Genomic DNA, 20952 nt, shown 5'->3' with positions numbered 1-20952 from the left:
TAAAGAGCCCAAACTTAGCATTGGTGCCTTGCATGATGGACACTTTAACTCCGATAGGTTGTTTACAGCTGTATTGTTAAGTCAAGGGGGAGCCTCATTTTCTAGTCAATCAACCCGGGGCCGATTCATTCACAGAGCTGTGCAAGTATTTTCTTCAAGATGCAGATAACAAGTTACTAATAAGAGCATTTCAGGCATTTTATCTACAAAGGATGTATAAATGAACTCTTTAATCAAACTTAAACATGTCAAAATAACAATCATTTTTTTGCCTGATTTTTTCCACACTTAAAGTAAGAATCTTTATCCGTGTGGGATCCCTTTTTCTCGTTCTATTTCAAGCTTGTACAGACATGAAACTCAGAGACAGGGTTCAGAAAAACACCCACAATCTGCACACATATTGAACAAAATCAAACAAGGTAGGCTGCAATTACAAAGCGGAATTTTGTTGTTAGAGAAAACAAAGAAACAAACCAAACTTTCCCATGACTCTGTCTGATCTGAAAGGGTTAGAACAAATACAGCTCGATGATTCTTGTGACTCAGACAGAGATCTGCCAAGTGCATTCGGACTGAAATTGCATAAATCTGCCCAGAAGCAGATGCCACGTCTGTTTTGTGGTCAGAGGTCAACAAGTGGCATCTTCAGTTTGTTACAATAAGAGATTATTTTAGACGACACAGATCATGACCTCTGGAGAAAGATCTGGGAATCTCGGACTGTTTCACAACATTTTTAACTTGTAAAAAAAGAAAAGAGAGGAAGTCTAAGGGGGAGGAATGTCTCGTCTTTTAGTAATAACTGAGGATCCTTTAAGAGCAGAGTAGAAAAACACACGGAAGGAGCAGAGGCCTCTTCCTTTGAATCTCCCATTCAAAGATGCTTCGTCATTAACCGGGAAACATTCTTGAATGAATGGGATGGACGCTGCTACTATCACACAGTGTGCCGAAGGTGGACAGCTGCATCCTGAGGAGCTTTTTCAACCGGAGCAGAAAAAAACAACACGTGGCTTTTTGTAGAGGATGTAGTGGAAGGTGTGGAGTTTGTGCGTCTGCTCAGCCGCCAGTGTGCACTGAAAGGAATCTCCACTTCGCTGCTCTTCACAGTGACTGGCCACAGTGAGGGGAAAAGGGGAGGAGTGGTTCTAAAACTCAAAGTTAGCTAAACAGAGGGGGGGGGGGAAGAATGGGCAGCTCAAACAAGTGGTCGGGGGCTTGATGAAAAAGCGAGCACATGCAGTCTGGCACCGGTAACCTGAGGGAATGACACACCAGCTCTAATTCCTGGTGGCCTTTTCTCCTCCTACTGCTGAGAGGGAATAAAAGGAATCTCAAGAGGACTTTTTTTTTTACACTTGGATGCTGCTGGGGAGAGAAGTCCTGCCACTGAGAAAAAAAAAAAAGTTAAGGAAAGTCCAAGGAGTTTCAGCTGTGCTAATATAACTTCTGAAGATGCTGAAAGTTGGCTTCTTAGTTTTAAGTTTGTGCCTTGGTCTGGGGAGAGGATCCAGTGCTGCAGGTAAGAGGGAGTATCAGATCCAGAACGGGCCGTGCAGCTACACCTTTCTGCTGCCCGAGCAGGAAAACTGCCAAACTCAGAGCAGAAACTACGACCACCCGGTTCAAAAGGATGGACCGGCGGACGACAACGAGTCGGCGCAGCGGCTGGAACAGCTGGAGATGACCATGGAGAACAACACGCAGTGGCTGCTCAAGGTGAGGTCACACTCATGAGAGAGGCTTTGTGTTGTTACAGTGACGTGAGAGTGAGCGCAGCAGTCGTGGAAAAGGGCAAAAGGTCTATCCAGGTATGGGAGGAAAACTGCAGGGATGCTTTAGAAACTTGAAACAAACATTCCTCCTCCTCAGGTGTCACTAAAGAAACTCATAGTTCAGTTTCACGTTTTAAATGATCAGACTAAGAAGGTCACAGCGAGAAATGTTACAAAAACCTCGGCTTGAAAAATGACTGAAACATGGATGAACTGTTGACTTCTGCCTGACAAACATCTGCACAGTTAAACAGCCACGATGACAATGAACGTGTTTCTTATTTTACACAGCTGCTGATTTTTCCTTCCACCTGATGGGCCAACTCTTTGGACTCAAACTTAAACACTGGCTCTTTTTGTGTCCATGCAAACCTGAGTGCAGCCAAGCGCTGTTTGCCATGATGTGTGTTCTGTAATATGCTGCAACCTGCTGTCTTTAAAGCAACCGTTTCAAAACATATATTGACATTTAGGCAGGCCAGACAGAGACACTTGATGGATGATGTGATGGATTTTCTTTTCACTTTAAAAAAAAAAGACTCGATAAAATCAGACAAAGTGAACAAACCTTTTGTCTTTGAAAGAGCAATTTTGTGATTTTATCAGATCTGTAGCACAAAAAGAACGTTTTCAAAGAAAGCAACAGATGCCTTTGTGATCTTCTTTCACAAAGAAAGAGCGAGAAATGTCTCTTCTGACTGCATGACGGGTGTCCACAGGAGGGATGCATGAAAGAAGTGAACTGCTTCTTTCTCTCTCCTCTTTCTTCCTCTTCAGAGCTCCAATAAAAATCAGAACTTTGCAAGAAGAGTCAGACAAGACAGGAACACGTCACAGCTTAATGACTAAAGCAGCACTTTACAACATGAAACACGCTCTGATCTGTTCCACAGGAGAGCTCAGCGGGCTCGGTGCTTTGAAGCTCGTCCGTCAGGGTCGAGCCGACACGTTCAGTGACCGTCTGCGCTCACATGAAGACAGACGCTCAAGTCCCGCCTCAGAATCCAAAACATGCAGCTTCATATTTCTAAAAAAAAAAACCCTCGCTGCACTGCATTCCTTTGCTCATTGGAGAGACCGAGCTGTTAGAAAAAAATTATGAAACCTCCGATGTGATGGTTTTTATTTTCACAACACAAAAGTTCTTTATCAAAACTAACCACAAGGAAAAACTCCTGATTGGGTGCTGAGAACTTCCATTTATGTTGCTGCAGGGTAGAAAGAGGTATCAGTGTCATTTCAGTTTGACTCATATCTCATATCAAAGCTTGAAACTCTGCAATCATGAAAACCCTGTACAAAATATTTAATATTATATCTCACCTCGGTAAGTCGGAAAAAAACTCTGTATGAAACAAGAGAGGGCAGCTTGGACATCATTAAAAGGTTACACCACATAACAGGTGCAGCAACACGAACAGCTGTTCAGTCCTGAACCTTGGTATGTTCAAAGTGATCCACGTATGAGATCTGCTTGAATTAAATAAACATGGATAAAAACTGTGCATCTGTCTGTGAAGTTCACAGCTGCGTGTCCGAACAACACAACTGTAATTTGACTAAATATGAGAAGTGATGGGCGAATCAGTCACCATTACGTCTGCCAGTTTCCCGACACACACTCTTCTTCTTCCTGTTTCTTTTTTCTCTCCTCGAGACAAATAACTCCTCTGTATTTATCAATGACACGTTTGGTTTTCACAGCAGCTTGCCGTCAGTGCTGTCAGATGGGGCCCCCTGAGGGAGGTTTCCTACTGTCTTTGCTAGATTTGCACATTTATGCCCCTGCTGTGGTTTAAAGTTTACTGGGGCCCCTACTGCTCTGGGGCCCCAAGCGGCACCTCTGCTTAAAGATTGAGGAGGTACAAAATGATTAATTGACAGATGATGAAAATAAGTTGACCTAAAAAAAGACAGTATAAATGTTTAAAATGCTCAACATCAGCATGCGGTGGTTCAGACGTCCCTGAGGTGTGTTTCACCGCGCTGATGACGAGAAGAGAGGAAGGCGGTTTGCTGTCGCGCTCTCGTGTGAATGAGGAACACAGTCATTCCTTACTGACGCCTCGGAGGCACGCGGAGTAAACAACTGATTAGATCATTGGCTGTCAATGGGAAATCCTGCCAGCAATCTAAATGAAAAGCTTCCACCTCGCACACATCCCTGTGTGTGTGTGTGTGTGTGTGTGTGTGTCTGTGTGTGTCCAAGAACATAAACACACACAGAGTCATGAAAGGAAGACAAACAAAATCAGCCGCTGATTGCAGCCTCTGCTCGTACGCACCATCAGAAAAATAAGAAAATTGGTTTTGGTTGAGTGCAACGCTGACTGCTTAGTAAATACCTCGAGCGATGATGACAAACAACTGACGCCGACGTCCGCTTGTACACACATGTCATACCGTCATAAAGGATGTAACTCCTCACTCAACACATCCATCCTGTTTACCAGTCGTGTGACCTGATTGCCGCTCAGGAACACCGTGCAGGAAATAACTTAATGATTGGTCTCGGTCTAAATATGGCCATACTGTAAGGTAGATAAGAACAAATCCCCTTACGGTGAAGGAACTGACCATATCCCACTCGCAGAGCGCCTCCTTCCTCGTTGTAGTTTTCCAACCATTAAGAAGATGAATTTCCCTTCAGAGTTATTCCTGTGACACAGTCAGTTCATCTCTCAGTTTGTTCGATCAAACAAGATGAAAGATGTTAATCCTTCCAAACGTGGAAACTGCTGTCAAACCAGACGACCGGAGTCCTGAGCAGAGCAACAGTCATCTTCACGCATTTAATCAACGATAATCACTTCTGTAACAAAAAAAGTGTCTCCCGTTTCCCCTCCACTTAGAGTCTGTCAGAGAGATATTTTATAACCATTCAGTTAATGATTTATGGAGATCAAACATGAGTCTGTAGATGTGCATCGACCACGTAAGACCGGAATATCTGTGAGGAAGTAAAACTGGATCTCTAAGCAACAAGCAGAAATGACTTGTAAAGCTCCTTGAAGTAAAATCAAACGTCCTGTTTCAAAAAAAAACTTGACATGGACATTTTTCTTGCTGCATTAGGAGACAGTTTTACTCATCACAAGTTTTCCTCTTACAAAGACGTCTGGACTTCTCAGGTGAACGTAGCTTTTATTTAGTGTCAAACACACACGGTGAGATCTCAGTTTCTGTAAAGTGTTGGCTCCGTGTCCAATATGGCGTCAACATTGTGGTTCGGGTTTATCTTTCCTTCTTTAATTATTATGATTATTTTTTTAATTGAAATGTTCGAAATGAAGCTATCAATCAATCAAAGTTATTTGGACTGATAATAAAAAAGAATTCAAAACATCTCGCAGTTCTTCCTTGTAATAGTTGAATAGCAATGTTTCAGGGATTGTGTTAATAAAGGAATATTCCTGTGCTCCTTTTGAACACAAATATAGAGAATGTGACGGCAGTGTAGAGAAAGGATTGGATGCTAGAGGATGATTAACTAGATTGCAATAAATCCCAAATCAGGATGAGTGCACTTAGGGAACAATCGTGGAATAGGATGTGCCTGTGAAACGGAATGATTGAGTGATTTAAAATGACCTTATTTTATCTGGAGTGTTTCTTCTTCACTCAAAGAAAGAGAGTCTGTTCTGTTCGGTGCAATGAAAACATTGGCCGGAAGAGAAAGAGCATCACTCTCTCCAACATTTAAGAGGAAGAGTTTTGTGCACGACAAATGGTTACTGACGTTCATCAACAAGTCTGATAACTTTGCTTCTAAACTTTCCAACCGTCATTATTTCTCATTATGTGCTGCAGCTGGAGAACTACATACAAGACAGCATGAAGCAGGACATGGTCCAACTCCAACAAACCGCTGTACACAATCACACAGCGACCATGATTGAGATTGGAACCAACCTGCTGAGTCAAACTGCAGAGCAAACAAGGAAGCTGACCAACGTGGAGGCACAGGTGAGGCTGCACCGCTCGCTCCGTTAAACACACACAAAGCTCCTGAGTGTGCGCATGCTGAGCAGAAGCACCCAGACCAAGAAGACAAATATGTCAAACTCCTTTTCTGTGGCTTCATTCTGCACAGATCCCACTAAATCTAAGAATCACTGATGCTAAAGTATCCCTGCAGAAAGTGTCATATAAAGTTATTGACTATTGCGAGAGCAGCAAGTTAAACATCCGACTTAAAGAACAGAAACATTTCATAGTTTTAAATTCAGTTATTCTCAGGAAATTCAGTTGAGCCATATTCATGTCAACAAAACACCACTTTGAAGATGTTTGAACAGCGTTATGTGAATGTATAGCAAAGTGCAGTAATAAGACAATCTGTGAATACGTTTAGTTCTAAGGTGCTGAGTCCATGGCATTCATAGACTCTCCATGCATTGTTTTTATGGGAGACATTTTAAGAATAAAGTGCATTCAATGATGTTGCTGCAGAGAATAAATCACAACCAGAGAGAAAAACAGGCATGACTGTGTCAGTTTATTATTGTGACTACACGTCAATGACCTTATGTGAGCCAACCATACAGCATTTCCTGTTATTAGCACACTCGTATTCCCACAGAAAGGGTCTATCAGTTTGTCACAATCACACATCCGTCTGTTCAAAGACATCAACAGCTCCATGGGAGACACATAGCTGGGATCCATGTAAACAACCTGCTTTTTGCTGAGTTCAGTTCCTCCAAAATGGGAAATTGGAGGCAAGGTCCTCAACCCCGGAGTTTAGTTCAATATGTCGGTCTGTGAAAAACAGGTGGATTACAAACATTTCCTTTTTCAGGTGTGTGTGCTGTATTGGAATACGCTTGCTCTTGTTTGGCTTTTTTTTTTTCTTCCCCCATTCTGCTAAATGGCGTTTGTTCACCCGAGGAGTGCAAACTGGGCTTTTGTTGAAAACGATCCAATAACAGAAATAACCTGCATGCACCTTATGTGAACCTACTCATAGAAACGGGTTTATAAGAAGCTCTGTGCGACTGTTTAGTGCAACTTCTGACATCAGGGTTGGTAAAGCCAGGCGACCTAAAGATACTCTGGGTGTGTTTAACTACACGGCTGTGTATCATCTGGAGCACTGATAGATAGCATCACCTGCTCTGAACTGCTTCCCTGGTGATCTCTTCTTTTCAGGTCATTCATCATACAACTCGACTTGAGCGTAGACTTCTAGAGAATTCGTTGTCAACCAACAAGTTGGAAAAACAACTAATTGTCCAAACAAATGAGATAAACAAGCTGAGTGACAAAAACAGGTGAGACCTTCGAAAGAAAAAGAAAAAAAAAATCTTGATAGCGACCAACAATGTTGTCTGGTCTTATGTACAAAGAAAAGACTCGCTGAGGACTCTGCTGTCTGCTTCTCCTCAGCTTCCTGGAGAAAAAGGTGGAGGACATGGAGGAGCAGAGGCAGGTGGAGCTGAAGATGCTTCGACAAGAGAAGGAGCAGCTTCAGATTCTCATTCTGAAGCAGACGGCCATCATCGGCGAGCTGGAGCAGCAGCTGCTCAAAGTCTCCTCCAACAACTCCGTGCTGCAGCATCAGCAGCAGGAGCTCCTGGACACCGTGAACAACCTGATCCAATCCATCTCCATAAGCTCCGCTCAAGGTAAAGTCCTCACCGTACGGTGGGATGGCGTACGTATAACTGCAGTCTTAACCTGTGTTGAAAGGCTGCTGGAGCTACTTTACACACTTTGATGGCACAATTTAATCCATACAAAGAGCCTTGAAGATAATACTGAATGTGTCATTACGGGGGCCATTGTGTGTGGTTGTGCTGCTTGTATTGCACCAAAGGCGGCCAATTCATTTTAATTACCTAATTCTTCAATGTCAAAGCAGGAAAGTAATTAACATGCCTTTTCATGTGGATTCCTCAAAGGGCGGCTGTCCAATGTTCTACAAATGTTAAACGTCATCTAAACAAAGGCAATTTCTTCCTACAGAGACAAAGACGGTCATGATGCAGGACACTCCGAGAACATTCAGGGACTGCGCTGCCGTCTTCAAGTCAGGGAACACCCAGAGCGGGGTTTACACGCTGACATTACCCAACACTACTATAGAGGTGAAGGTAAACCAAGCATGTTAAATCTTTTCAGACCAACGAGAGCTTAGAAACACGTCGAGCACGGTCACATTCGCCAGCTCAGACAATATATTTGCACACAGGCATGCTCCGACTCTCCCACACTTACACGAGCGCGCAGACTTCTGGAAGTGCTCAATAAAGACACTGTGTTTAAAAAGTCGGGGTATATTAGTAAAACTGTTGAATGCTCGAGATGAATGTAGGATCTCCTTAGATACTTTTCAGTGGACTTTTACCCCATCAATGGATTCTTTACATTTGTTTAAACCAAACACACATAAGACACAAAAGCCAAAATACAAATGACCATAATTATTCACAGGACAACAAGTGAGAATTATTAACTACAGCATACTTCTTGTTGTGTTTTAAGACTCTCTGCGACATGGAGACAGAGGGAGGAGGCTGGACAGTGCTACAAAAGCGCTTTGACGGCCGTGTTGACTTTCACCGTACGTGGCAAGAGTATAAAAAGGTAAAGCCGTCAAGGAGGAATTCCTGCCTTTAAAAAACATAACCAAGGCTACAGCTTTCTTCACTAATACACAAGACAGTGGCCAATTTTGGTTTTGGCAAACGACCGAGATGGTCTTTGAGAATTGTCGTTGTTGTTGTTGTTGTTAGAGGTGATTCCAAGAAGAAATCCAACGAGACGAGAAAAAGACCCAGTAAAAAAACACAACTACAAACACACAAAGCCCGAGTGACCACCTTCTGTTTTTTAAGAAAAGAAAGCCAGCAGTGCACCGCCATTTCTATCAACCTGCAGTTATTTTAGGTGTTTGCCAACTTTGGCAGTCGGCACAAAGTCTGCACATTCAACATGAAAAAAATAACCCCGAACCTAAAATCAAAGAGCGAAAAAAAAGAACAAGTTTGTTCCAACCACAAGTAGGCTTTGAATGGATCAGTGTCACAGCAGTTTGACATTTTATCTCAAATCCGTGTAAAAATGATAAGTGCAGAGAAAATCCTTTTTGTCAAGCTCAGTTAAATACAGCATACTTCCTGTTTGAGAATCCAAACATTGTTTTATGCAGCTGCTGAAAAGTATTTTGATGAAATAACTTTCAGTCAAAGTACTTTAAAGCTCAAACCAGTGCAGTAAGATTTTTCCATCTTGTGTCTTTTCAGGGTTTTGGAGAGCCGTCAGGTGAATTCTGGTTGGGAAATGAATTTGTGTCCAGACTGACAAAGCAACAATCCTACAAACTCAGGATCGAGTTAACTGACTGGGAGGGAAACTCTGGATTTTCACAATATGATCTGTTTTCTCTTGACAGTGAGGCACAGAATTACAGGTATGTTATTTCGAACATCCAAGAAATACGTGTTTCGAATGCTCGATGAACAGCCCCCGTTGCTACAGCTATTAGGGTCGAAAAAAAATCCCCATAAACAACTGATAACTCTCCAATACATCGTTCTTTGGATGTCCAGTCTCCTAAAAAATACAAAAACTGTTACCAATTTAACAGCCAAGGCCATAACGCTAAAAACTTAGCAAGTCAGAGGTCGGTAAATGTTACTTATGAAAATGATTGTTGTCAAACATATCAGCTGATATCTTTGTCTTCATAACTGAACAGCAGATCTCAGCACAGGGATACTTTTGTTACACAAAGATGAAACATTTCCGTGGATGCATGGCTGGGGTGTGGTCACAAAGACATAGCACCAACTGTCTCCTCTGCTCTTAAAGAAGTCATTAACGTCCTGCTGTCTTCTCGCTCTGGTCTGTTGACCTTCTCTTTGATCCATTAACTTGTGATCAAGAAAGTAGTGACGCGATGAGGCAGATTTCTTAGAAAACCGCAAAGATCCAAAGATTGAGATTTGGCATCAGCAATGAGACAACTATCACGAGTCAGTGCCACGATTTACTGCCTATTTGTTCCAGCCCTATTAACATTATGAATGATCAATTTTGATGAAATAAAAAGCACCCCTAAATCACCTTTCGCAGAACTTACATGTCATCTGTTCAATCACGTTTTCAAGCCTGAATGAGAACCTGCACCTGCTGATTTAAGTGCTTCAACTACAAGAACTAATGAAGTGTTCTAGTTAAACAGTTAGGCATGTTCTTTGCTCAAAGATTAATGATTTCACCTTTTTGCTCCAATTGCATTAACTCTTATTTTATTTAAAACGACTTTCTATATCTCGCTCATTTCTCTCCAGACACCTTTTTTTTGTTTGTTTTTCTTTCACTTAGCCCGTGATCATAATTGCTGACCCACTACAATTTCAAAGAGGACATAGTGTAGGAATTCCTTCTTTGCAGTAAACTTCCTGGTATGAATGTACTGGCATCGACCCAAAGAAAATGCCATAAACCAGTAAGAGTTTGAAAAATAGGAAATACATGTGAAATACAGAAGTGTCTTGGATTTCAAGCATACTGTCGGCACCTCTTGATAATAACACAACTTGCTTCAGGGGTATTTTCTTCCTTGAAATTAAAGCTGATTTCAGGAGTGGACAAGATGCTTCTTTTGAATTTCTCAAACAGACCATGAAATGCTTCAATTCAACACAGTCCCTCTATTATGGTCTTGAGTCTACTTCGCTGTGACCAATTGGGAGTTAAGCTAATCGACTCAGTAATTCCAAAAAATTCTTTCGAAATGAAACTGCGTGGGGCTTAAGAATTGGAAAATCAGGCCTGTGCAAGCCTGTTTAAACTGCCTTTTTTCAGATCCAGCATAGTGAAGGTCTGGCCAAAGAATTGCATAAATGTGTAGGACTCTGTCTTTTGAGGAACAGCAATCACAGACTTCCTCCTCCTCGTCCTTCATTTTTCCGTTTTTCCATTTGACAGGATACACCTTAAAGGCTTCAGTGGAACGGCCGGCAAAATAAGCAGCATTGGGCAGCCGGGAAGTGATTTCAGTACCAAGGATGCAGACAATGACAAATGTGTTTGCAAATGCTCACAACTGACAACAGGGGGTAAGAAACACATTTATCAAAAATGACTTTGTAATATTTGCTCGCCTTTAAAAAACGTAAAATAACCGCGTCAACTTGTCATGGCACTTGTTGTTGAACAAATTCCCAGCCACCCAAATCTTGGCACTTCCCCCCAAAATCTTCAAGGGCATCTTAAGCGCTGCCGTACTTTTGTGGCCGGGTCAAAGAGCACAATTAGCTCAGAGTTAATCACTGATAAACTCATCGGGGAATTCAGCTCCTACAATAGCTGACATTAATAGCCTGGGAACAGAGCTTTTCCCTCTCTCCTCTTGTTGTTTAAAAGTCCTCCTCCACTCCGCTGAAAGTGACTCCGCTGCCAGAAGTTTGTCTCCCTTTGTATTAGGGTCTGCCAAGTGAGCAGGAAAGCATGAAAGCTCTTACCCTATCCCTTTTTTCCCATGAGGGGTCTCCCACAGGGGACTCCATTTGTGCATTATGCACAATCATGACTGAGTGGCACTGACCCAGTAAACAGAGTGAAGTAGGATCTGTCATTATGAATTTAAAACTACATGCTTTGAATGAACAGCAATTTAAAATTCCATGGTAAAAACACAAACACTGAGAAAATGCATATACAAAAGCTGTTCGCATTAAGACATGCAGTTCATCGAATCAGAAAGTGGTTATTGTTGTCGTATCTTCTCAAAACACACCAATTATGTGAGGCACTGGTTCAACGCAGTTTGTAGAGCCGGTGTATAAAGGCTACAAAACTCGTCGCAACTTTTGGTCCTGGCTCCACTTGGTGCTCTCTATGTCCACACATTTCCAACAGTCCTATCAATAAAGGCAAAAGGCCCATTAAAAATATATATTAATAAAGTGTTAATGTGACTAACACAGGGATCTAAACCAAAAAGGGTGTCTGCGTTTGACGAGAAGGGGCCGTTTGACCGTCAGTGTGTCAGCCTGACGAAGATGCACATGTGGCGCCACGGCACGACATCCTCTGAGCTAGAACGACAAATGCGACACCACTAAAATGGGCAACGCTTGCAGGTCATCACTTAGCTGTCATTCAACTTCATTCAAAGCTTGAAAATGGATTTGATGCTCTGTGAAATGTCTCCAAAGATAAAACTTCAAAAAAAAAAACTCATCTACTGTTTTCCCCCCCTGGCGCTGCCATGCGTTGTGACAAATAAAAGCAGGTCTCAGATAGAGGCACAATACATTTAAAGTCGAACACGTTGGAGCATCAAACATGAGGAGAAAAAGCATCAAGCTAATAAAAAAATAAATATGAGCTTCAACATCTGTCAAGAAAAGAATAATGATGTGATGTGTACCAACCGTGCAGCAGTATACTCTCTTCATTTGTTTTATTAATGTCCTCATTTTGAATTTCTACACAGTTAAATATTCTCTCTGTTGCAAATGTACAACTTTGAAGTCTTTCCCATCATTACTGTGCACACGTTTTAGAAGTATTTAAAAGGCCTGTCTCGCTTTGACGCCTGCCGCTAATGAAGAAATGCCTTTATATTTCACGGCACATGTGCATAAACTGTACAAGCAAAAAATCATCTCAGAACGTTTTAACTCCGAGTGATTTTACAGCGTATTGGATTTTTTTTCTCCAAGTGTCACCCAGTAATCACGTTTAAATTCCTGACACATAAAAACTGTAAAGAATTACACTGAAAGGAAAGAAGTCAGTTGAACTCTCCTCTTCGACAACATGAACTAAAATTGATCTTTTTTGTAATTTGTAGGTTGGTGGTTTGACGCCTGCGGTCCGTCCAATTTGAACGGGATGTATTACCAACAAGGCCAGAACTCAAATCGCTTCAATGGGGTCAAATGGTACTACTGGAAGGGCTCGGGCTACTCCCTGAAGTCCACCACCATGATGATCAGACCGGCGGACTTCTCCGGTTGACGTCTCCAAGTGTAACTCAAATTCTGCCCGACAAACAGCAACCGTCATCGAGACCAAAATAGAAAGAAATAACTCTCGAGGGAGCCAAAGCACTTAATGACAATATTTTAACAAACCAGTGGAGGAAGATATGGAGCATGTTTGTGGTTTTAGGTTGCTGCATGAACCGTAAATTGTGGACATCGCAAAAATATTTGGACTGACATTTCTACCAAACAGTGAGAAGTGAAAAGGTGAAGTTTTACTGAGTAACAAACTAGGGCTGAGAATCTTTGGGTGTCTCACGGTTTGAATCTAGTTAGGATTCAAAACGATTCTGGACTCAAAGATATTTTTAAAATAGTCCACACTTCAGGATCTACTGTAGTCATCTGTGAGATTGGCTGCATTTCTTGCTGCTCCATTTGGCATTCTACTGAGTTAAAGAGCATTAGCACTTAGCAGCGAGTAATTAGCCAAAAAAAAAAATGATTTAAAGTCTCAGAAGATAAGAATCTATGTTTTTACATAATTGATTTTTTCTCCCACTTTTAGTAACAACAGCTAGCTAACGAGAGGACAGACTGTACTAAGTGTGAAATTATGTAAATTTGATTTTTGCATAGTTTGAATGCAGGTCACGCGTCCACAGACAGGACTTTAAATAAACTGTTAATGCCATGATATAAAAAAGAGACGATGGTACAACGTGCAGATTAAGAACTGGATCAAAGTATTTGTTTTCTGGAGTTTCTTTCTGTTGGATGTTTAAAATGTAAATGCGAATGTAAAGATAACAGAAACTGTTTCTCCACAGAAGATTGTATGTATTTGTTGTTTAATTTATATGAAGATTTGTTTTGTAGTCAGATATTTAACATTATTTTAATGATGGAGATTTATTACACACCCTGAGAGTTGATGTTTCTTGCAGCACATTACCGAAGAGGAATCCTGTTCAAATGATTTTACAGGAACTTTATTTGCATTTGTCGATCATTGTTCAGACTTTTGGGAATGTATTTTTTTTAATTTATGTTTCATTTGAGGCAACAACAAACAGACTATCTGAGGACGATTGAACACTGGATTTACATTTGATTTTGAAGTGTGACTGTGACGCTCTTCCAGCTCTTCAAACCTGAAATTGAATATTTAAGACCACCATGAGAAGCAGAACTCAGCCTTGTTCTGCATTTACAAAATCATGCCTGGTGAAATGCACAATGTGCCAGATGTGAACATCTTTTCAGCTATTTTCTATCATATATAGAAAATAAATAAAAAAAACTTTACAGGCTTTAAAATTTCAATTTTTGTTATTTTTAGAGTCTTTTATCCAGTTTTATTTACAGAACGGAAACTTAATACTGAAAATTACTAGAAGGATGATAGCAGTATGGCTAAGAGTAAGAAACTTTAATAAAATCCTTTATTCTTTACCATGTTGTTTTTTTAGGACTTTAATTTAATTATTTCACATTATGTGAAATTAAAAATTGTTCAGCTTTTATTTTGAAATTTGTGTACCATCTTAAGCTGTCAAGACTCTACTTGCTGTTTGAATTCAACCCTGCTTTTATTTTTTTAAGGGCAGATAGTTACGTCATCTGCAAAACTACGGAAAAAGAACCTTGTTATGGGTAAAAAATAAAAAATAAATCCTTATTGTAAACATCACTGTGACTACAGGAAGACGAGGCAGAGGCTTATCTACGGTTCATCTTCAGGGACAAAATAACATTTAATTAATTACCATAAAGAAATCCATTGATAGCAATTAATTTAAGAAGTAAATGCAGACGACCCTATTTGTTTGATATTGATATTTCTTTATAGGGAGAATTAATTAGTAAAATGTTTATGGATAAAAAAGCAAGAAGGAAAATCTTTCTTTAAAATCAATGCTGGAAATGAAATGCATTAATTATCAAGGAAAAGTTGCAAATAGGATTACCATAAAGATCCTTGCACTTCAATATCGACATTTTTAAATTTCTAAAATAATTAATCCCTGAGGGACATTTGGGTGGACACATGCTGCACACAGGACCTGCATTAGTGGAGAGATGACAGAGGAATGCTCAAGGGTGCCTCAGATGTACTCAGGAAGAGACCTCAGTGGTTTTTTCCAATATTTTATCTAAATAATGATCCAAAGAGAAATAACAAGCATAAAAGGATAGTTACAGGAAAAGCCACGTGGTGATGAGATTTAAAGTTCTTTCCATGTTGGGCTCAACAAATTCAGTGTTTGCCACTAAAATGTCTGACCGCGGTGAAGCCAGCACCAGGCGTTAGAGGAGCAAAGGAAGTGGGGAAAAGTCAGGGAAGCATGTGGTTTGCCAGTTCGAGCTAAAGCACGATAAAAGCCCGCAGGGACTTTAAAGTACTTTGTCAAAACAAACGACATCATGTAATATCAAGAGGAAATGTGTCAACATTTGTCTGCATCAAGACCTCGCAGCGACAGGAGAGTCCAGAGATTCATAAATGACGAGTTCAGGAAGAGGCAACGTTCCCAATTCACACAGGATGCTTCAGGAAAAACAAGCCGACTGAAAATGGATGACTGGTAATAAAAATTAGCAGGTTTCCGTCTAACTGGCTTGGCGCTGGATTTACAGATCCTTGTATCTGTGCTGAGAGTCAAAGGGGTTCATCTAAGTTTAAATCATGTAAAATCAAAATGTTTCATTTAAAAAAAACTGTCATCGAATGAGACCTAATCATCGCATATCAGCAGGTCTTTAGTTTCCCTATGAACCAAAAATCCGATTTTTCTAGTCCTTCTTACAAGTACTTGATGATTACTGGTTCTGACCTGTGCTGCGGGGAACTGCTCTGAAAGCTCGTATGGTTCCTCTGGAATCCACTGCCTTTGCTCCAAACACCAAAGAATCTATCCAGAGAATAAAGAAATAGTGAAGCGTTAAAAATAGTTGTCAATTCAAGGAACGGTACAAATGTGTGTTGAGTACTTCCTACATACCCATTCAAATGAGAGGATCCAGCAGCCTCGGGCTATGCCCAGCAGAATATTGAGAGTCCGCCGATGACCCCCAGACACCACATGAGTCGTGCTCTCACACACCCGGTCGACTATCAAGAAACCACCCAGAGATTTCACCACCTGACACACCGTTTGCTGCTTGCTAAGAGAGGTGAAAGGAGAGGACAAACTATCAAACCAGATCATCGGATTAGTTTTTGTTTGCTTAGAGCTGTCAGCATTAACCCCTTACAGGGCACTCAACCTCATTGTGTTATTCAGGGACAGAACAGAACTTTATTTCTGTCATAACATTTTTCAAAATCAGCTAATCATGATTAATGGCATGATATTTTGACCGTTCAGGGACACCGTGGATAAACCTCCGCGGTGTCTCCCTGTGGTTACAGTGAGGGAACAAAAGTAATATCCACCTCACGACAGCAAACACTTCACTTTGTTATCATCCCTTTCAGCTGTTTTTATTTTGTGCTCGATCCATCACGACTTCCTTTTTTCACGGTTAAGTAAGTGTTGTAACCTTCAATCCACCAGAAGGTCATTACTTCAAAATAAAAGCCCGGTTAAATTCAAACAGCAAGAATATAGCTCTCAGCTTCAGGCGGTACAGAAATGCAAAATGAAAGCCAAACTATTTTCATTTTCTAATAAAAAAAAATAAAATCTAAATTCAGTGAGTGATAAAAATGTGATCGTTTTACAGTCCTAACACCAAAACATCAGCAAGAATGAGAGTACAGGTAGTCTAACAGAGTTCAACTGTGTGAACGATGAAATATGTAGAGATACAGGTTGGTATCATGTCAACCTAATTTTAGACGAACATGATTTATTCTTAACCTGAGGGAAAGTCTACTGTTAATCCTCGAGTGTAATTGGTGGACCCCCGCTGTTACCATGGAAACTTTTAATGGCCGTCGGCTCTACCATTTATTAAAACCTTATAAATCAACAATATACACACGAGATTAAAGACAAATGTAGAAAGAAGGCCCGTGTATGTTCAGAAAGAAACATATTGTTTGCTTGGTCTCGCTTGAATCGCAGTGGATTGTGGGATGCGTAGTTTCTTTAATGTTTGGAAAAAAACCTGAGTTCACAGTCTTCAAATATTTAATTGACACAAGTATTCAGTTAGCTGGTTGGCTCGGTTTCAGGAATAAAAATATTAAAAAGGATTTTTTTTTTTAAAATAAATTTCCTAAACCAGAGCCGCCGCAAAGGTGGGCAGTCGTTGTTGAGCTCTATAGAAACACATGACACAGGTTTGAGGCACTTACTCAGTGGGCATGCTCGTCATGACCATTGTCCTCAAAGCCTGAAAAACAAACATAAAAGAACACAACTTATGGAGGGTTTTACAAAGCAGGAGGATGGAGGTCTGTTTTCTAAGCTTTCACACCTCTTCTATTTCTGGGGAGTCTGTACTTTCACGCTGTGATTTGTCACACACACGTTTGGCAAACAAATAAGACAGAAGTGGAACCACAGACAAATCATATTTTGTTTTTGTAAGGACGAAAATACAGGCGTGAAATCTGTGAAGTCAATGTACGCAAAAAAAAAGTACATTTTAAAGAAGGCAAGATAATTATGTATAAATAAATAAATAAATAAAACTCAGACCCCAGGAAGGAGAATGTTATTTATGCTTCTTTTGTGTGGAAGTAATGTAAGAAAGTTGATGAATAATAAAACACAGGTAAAAGGGTCATTTTTCAAAATCTGTGCACCCCGCCGGATATACAGCTGCAAAGAGACCAAAGAGGAAATCAAACACACCAAGGCCATCAGAACAGAAAAACATGTTCGCAATCAATGCAGCCCCATACTTTGGCCCCGATTCAGAAAACTATCATCAGCACAAACACCTGAGCTGCAACTGAGCTCTTTCCTGACACACTCTGATGTCTGGCTGTTCTCCTGGAAATCCGAGGCTGATTCCTGCTGAGCAAAGTGCCGCCAAAGAAGTCGCCCAGCTCCTCCCACAGCAGTCGAAACATCGTATTATGGCTGATAAGTCCTGGAGCTTGTTACAATCAAACACAGACTGATGTTGTCCTGACAGGAGTTTTTTCCCCCTAAAGGAGAAATGTTTGATATTCAAGTTCCTCAATGAACCACAGCAGGGTTGTCATCTACCACAGAACTGCAAAAGAGAAGACCAGAAAATCTGCTCATTTGAAGCCTTTCAAGGGAAGTCGAACGACTCAAAACATTATGCATCGACTCTAAAGGTTCGTCAAAGGGGGCTTTTTTTTTTTTTTTTTTTTTTTGTTGTTGCAGAGAACATGTTCTGGCAGCAGCACAAGAAAACAGGCGGTGAAGAATGAGAGTCACATAATGAGCCTATGACAAAGAGTCGGTGTGAACGGCAGCACGGCCTCAGAGCACCAGCGCTCCCAGCACAAATGAAGGAAATTCTTCACTGTATGACTGTGTCTCCTCCATGGCTGCTGCTGAACACAATGCTTTTTAGAAAAATGTAAGTGAGGAGAGGATAACGGCTCTGGTTAAAAGAAGAGAGCCAATTACAAAAAGCAGTTATGGTATGAGTAATAAAGCCAAAACAGAAACTTATGTAACCCGAACTGTACCGAGATTCCAGGAGAGTCGTTTCATACATTAATGGAAAAGAAGACAAGACGAACAGCGACCAGCAAACTTCCTCTACTTTCATCATGGAGCATTTATAATGTTCTGAAAATGAACAAGCTAAAAGGCGGTTCACTGTATTATTTAAAACCTGTAATCTGAGTGTAAGTACTTCAGTTTTTTAAAGTTTGAATGTATCCACTGAACTCGACCACAGATGTGTCCTACTTCACTATCCGCACGTTCAAAGATTTGCGAGCTGTGCAGGTGTGACCTCAGAGTCCCCGTCATGGAAGTGTGTGTGTGTGTGAGTGTGTGTGTGTGTGTGTGTGTGTGTGTGTTTACCTTTCCATTCATATTTGGCCATTCATCTTTTATCACCATCTTTCAAGAACAAAAACAACAACTATGACATTTCTGTGATCAGGCTACAGTGGAGTCAAACCCATGACCGACCCCCCCCCAGGGGGGCGAGATGATGTCATGTTTGCATTTTTTTTTTTTTTTTGTCAGCTGCAGCTTGTTGAGGTTACCAGCGTAACGAAAACAGAGCCCAGGTGCATTTCACAGGCGAGGAAGTTGTACACCACCATCACAGAGGCGAAAACACAGGAAACCCTCAGGAGCAGACACAACCTCTTGTCTCGATGCGTCAAACACAGACAGTCATGGAAGTGTGTGACCTTACGGAGGAAATGCTTCGGAGGGAATCTCACACTCACACACACACACACACACACACACACACATCCCATGGTGTTTAGTTAACTTTGTAAACTTCCAGTATCAAAGAAAACTACGAGTGTCACAGGATTTTGTCTGCACCTGCATTTGTTTGGAAGGATTAGTTCAAAGCTGAAGTTAAAAAAATATGTTACAGAAAACAAAGACACAATGTGACACAACAGTCACTGCTGGTTTTCTGACAAAGGAACACATGAACATTTAGACGACATCAAAATCGCTCAAAGAAAGGAGGAAATGTGACAAGCACAAACTCAAGCAGAGCATGTAAACAAATTCATTTGCAAAAATTAATCCCCCCCCTGCAGCGGCTGTGGGTTCGACTCTGACCTCTGCCCTTTAAACAATGTCATCCCTCTCTCTCCTCCCAACATGTGCTGTCGCTCATTGAGTATCCAGTCCAATAAAGGCAAAAAAATAACAAGAAAAAACATTTATAATTAAACGTGTTATCCAATGTCACAGTTCTAATCCAGTAATCTCCCTCCTGCTGAGTTCGTACCCCATATAGTTAGTCTTCTTACACATGCAGTGAACATCGCCTCATGTGTAAAAAAAAAAAAAAAAAAAAAAGATGCCATGCATACATGTTTCTTGTCTTGGCTGGAGGCTTTTACGATTAAAACAGAATCACAAGACTTAAACACAGACAGTTCTGGGTGAAGCTAAGGGAGCTGCAATAAAACACAAGTTATTTTCAGCGTGCCACAGATTTATGTTCCTGCAAGTAAAGCATGTGAACAGGTCGCCCTGTTGGCCACAGACATTACACACTCAATACAAACAAGAGACTGGAAAAGACCAAACAGCAAAATGAGGACAATGAAAATGTCCTTTCAACATCCATTTTCAGGAAATTCTCAAATAAAGTGCCAAGAAGTCGACAAATTCAATCACAGCTGTCACTCAGCGAACTCTGCTTCTTACCGCCGTTCTGTTGACCATTTTCTGAACACTCTCACACTTTTCTTCTCCTTCAGAAGGGATCTCCGTCGAAGCAGCTGCAACGCCACGTTCATTTCTTCCACCTAAAAAACAAACAAGAAACGTATGATTGAAAACAGTGTGTGTGTGTGTGTGTGTGTGTGTGTGTGGGGGGGGGGGGGGGGGGGGATGACATTCAACCTATCACACAGCAGGAACTTGCTTTTTGTGTTTGTGTTCACTCATGCATGTTCTTCTCTGCTCCGTTACATTTACACCAACACAACATTTACAGCTCAAACTATTTTACTCTTCAGTCAGCGACAGAAAAACAGACAAATATATAGTCATATGTTGTATTAAATAAACCCAATGTTTCATGTAGCTTCACATATGCAGAGAATTGAAATAAAGCCACAGTAAATAATGTCAGCAGCTTGAATTAAAGGCGTAATGTCATTGAGAAAACAGCAGCTGTTTAAATACACTAAGAGAATCCTTTAAGTGCTTTTTAACATTTTCTTAAACTTGTCCACAATAATTAACTCAGATAGAAAGAACGCTTCGATTTAGAAAACATTTCAAATGATCCTCTTCAAGGTGCACTCTGTGTGGTAGAGAAATGTGAAAGTTGGAGAATTGTACAGATCCTGTCGTTTATGTTCACAACTCGAAACACAAAGTTCTGTCCCTGTAACTAAAGATAAAACGCTATGAGAAGTTAAAGTCGAGAGTACCGCAGCGTAACTCTCCTGGTCGCTTTTTTAGCTCCCACCGGTGTTCAGGGAAGTATTTTTCACTTTTAATAGTTTGTGTTTTCAGTTCAGAACATACAGCATCGTACTGTTTCACTTCTCCAACTATCAAACGTCACTGCCAAATGCACACAGCGCTCCTTTAAACACAATAACTCCATCAATCACATGGCATCTTATCCTGCTT

At 40.8% G+C, this 20952-nt stretch overlaps 2 protein-coding genes across 4 annotated transcripts in view; one reads left to right on the top strand and one right to left on the bottom strand.

Annotated features, from left to right (window-relative positions):
* mcph1 (microcephalin 1) overlaps positions 1–20952 on the bottom strand; it is a 30633-nt gene that overhangs the window by 3998 nt on the left and 5683 nt on the right. For all 3 annotated transcript variants that reach the window (XM_079363440.1, XM_079363441.1, XM_079363442.1), the window contains exons 10-13: positions 20014–20114; positions 17028–17065; positions 15727–15889; positions 15559–15636 (exon numbers count right to left, since the gene is read on the bottom strand). In XM_079363440.1, coding sequence (XP_079219566.1) covers positions 15559–15636; positions 15727–15889; positions 17028–17065; positions 20014–20114 — 380 coding nt within the window. The remainder of the gene's footprint in view (positions 1–15558; positions 15637–15726; positions 15890–17027; positions 17066–20013; positions 20115–20952) is intronic.
* angpt2a (angiopoietin 2a) lies at positions 267–14396 on the top strand. The gene is made up of 9 exons (XM_079362661.1): positions 267–1722; positions 5589–5744; positions 6930–7051; positions 7167–7405; positions 7746–7873; positions 8265–8366; positions 9026–9192; positions 10716–10846; positions 12589–14396. Exons 1-9 carry the CDS (start codon positions 1459–1461, stop codon positions 12753–12755), a joined length of 1476 nt encoding a protein of 491 aa, XP_079218787.1. The 5' UTR covers positions 267–1458; the 3' UTR covers positions 12756–14396.

The sequence above is a fragment of the Symphodus melops genome (assembly GCF_947650265.1).
Source record: "Symphodus melops genome assembly, chromosome: 15".
Taxonomy (NCBI): Eukaryota; Metazoa; Chordata; class Actinopteri; order Labriformes; family Labridae; genus Symphodus; species Symphodus melops.
The sequence above is the reverse complement of the archived record's forward strand: the minus strand, read 5'-3'. Positions and strand labels throughout refer to the sequence as shown.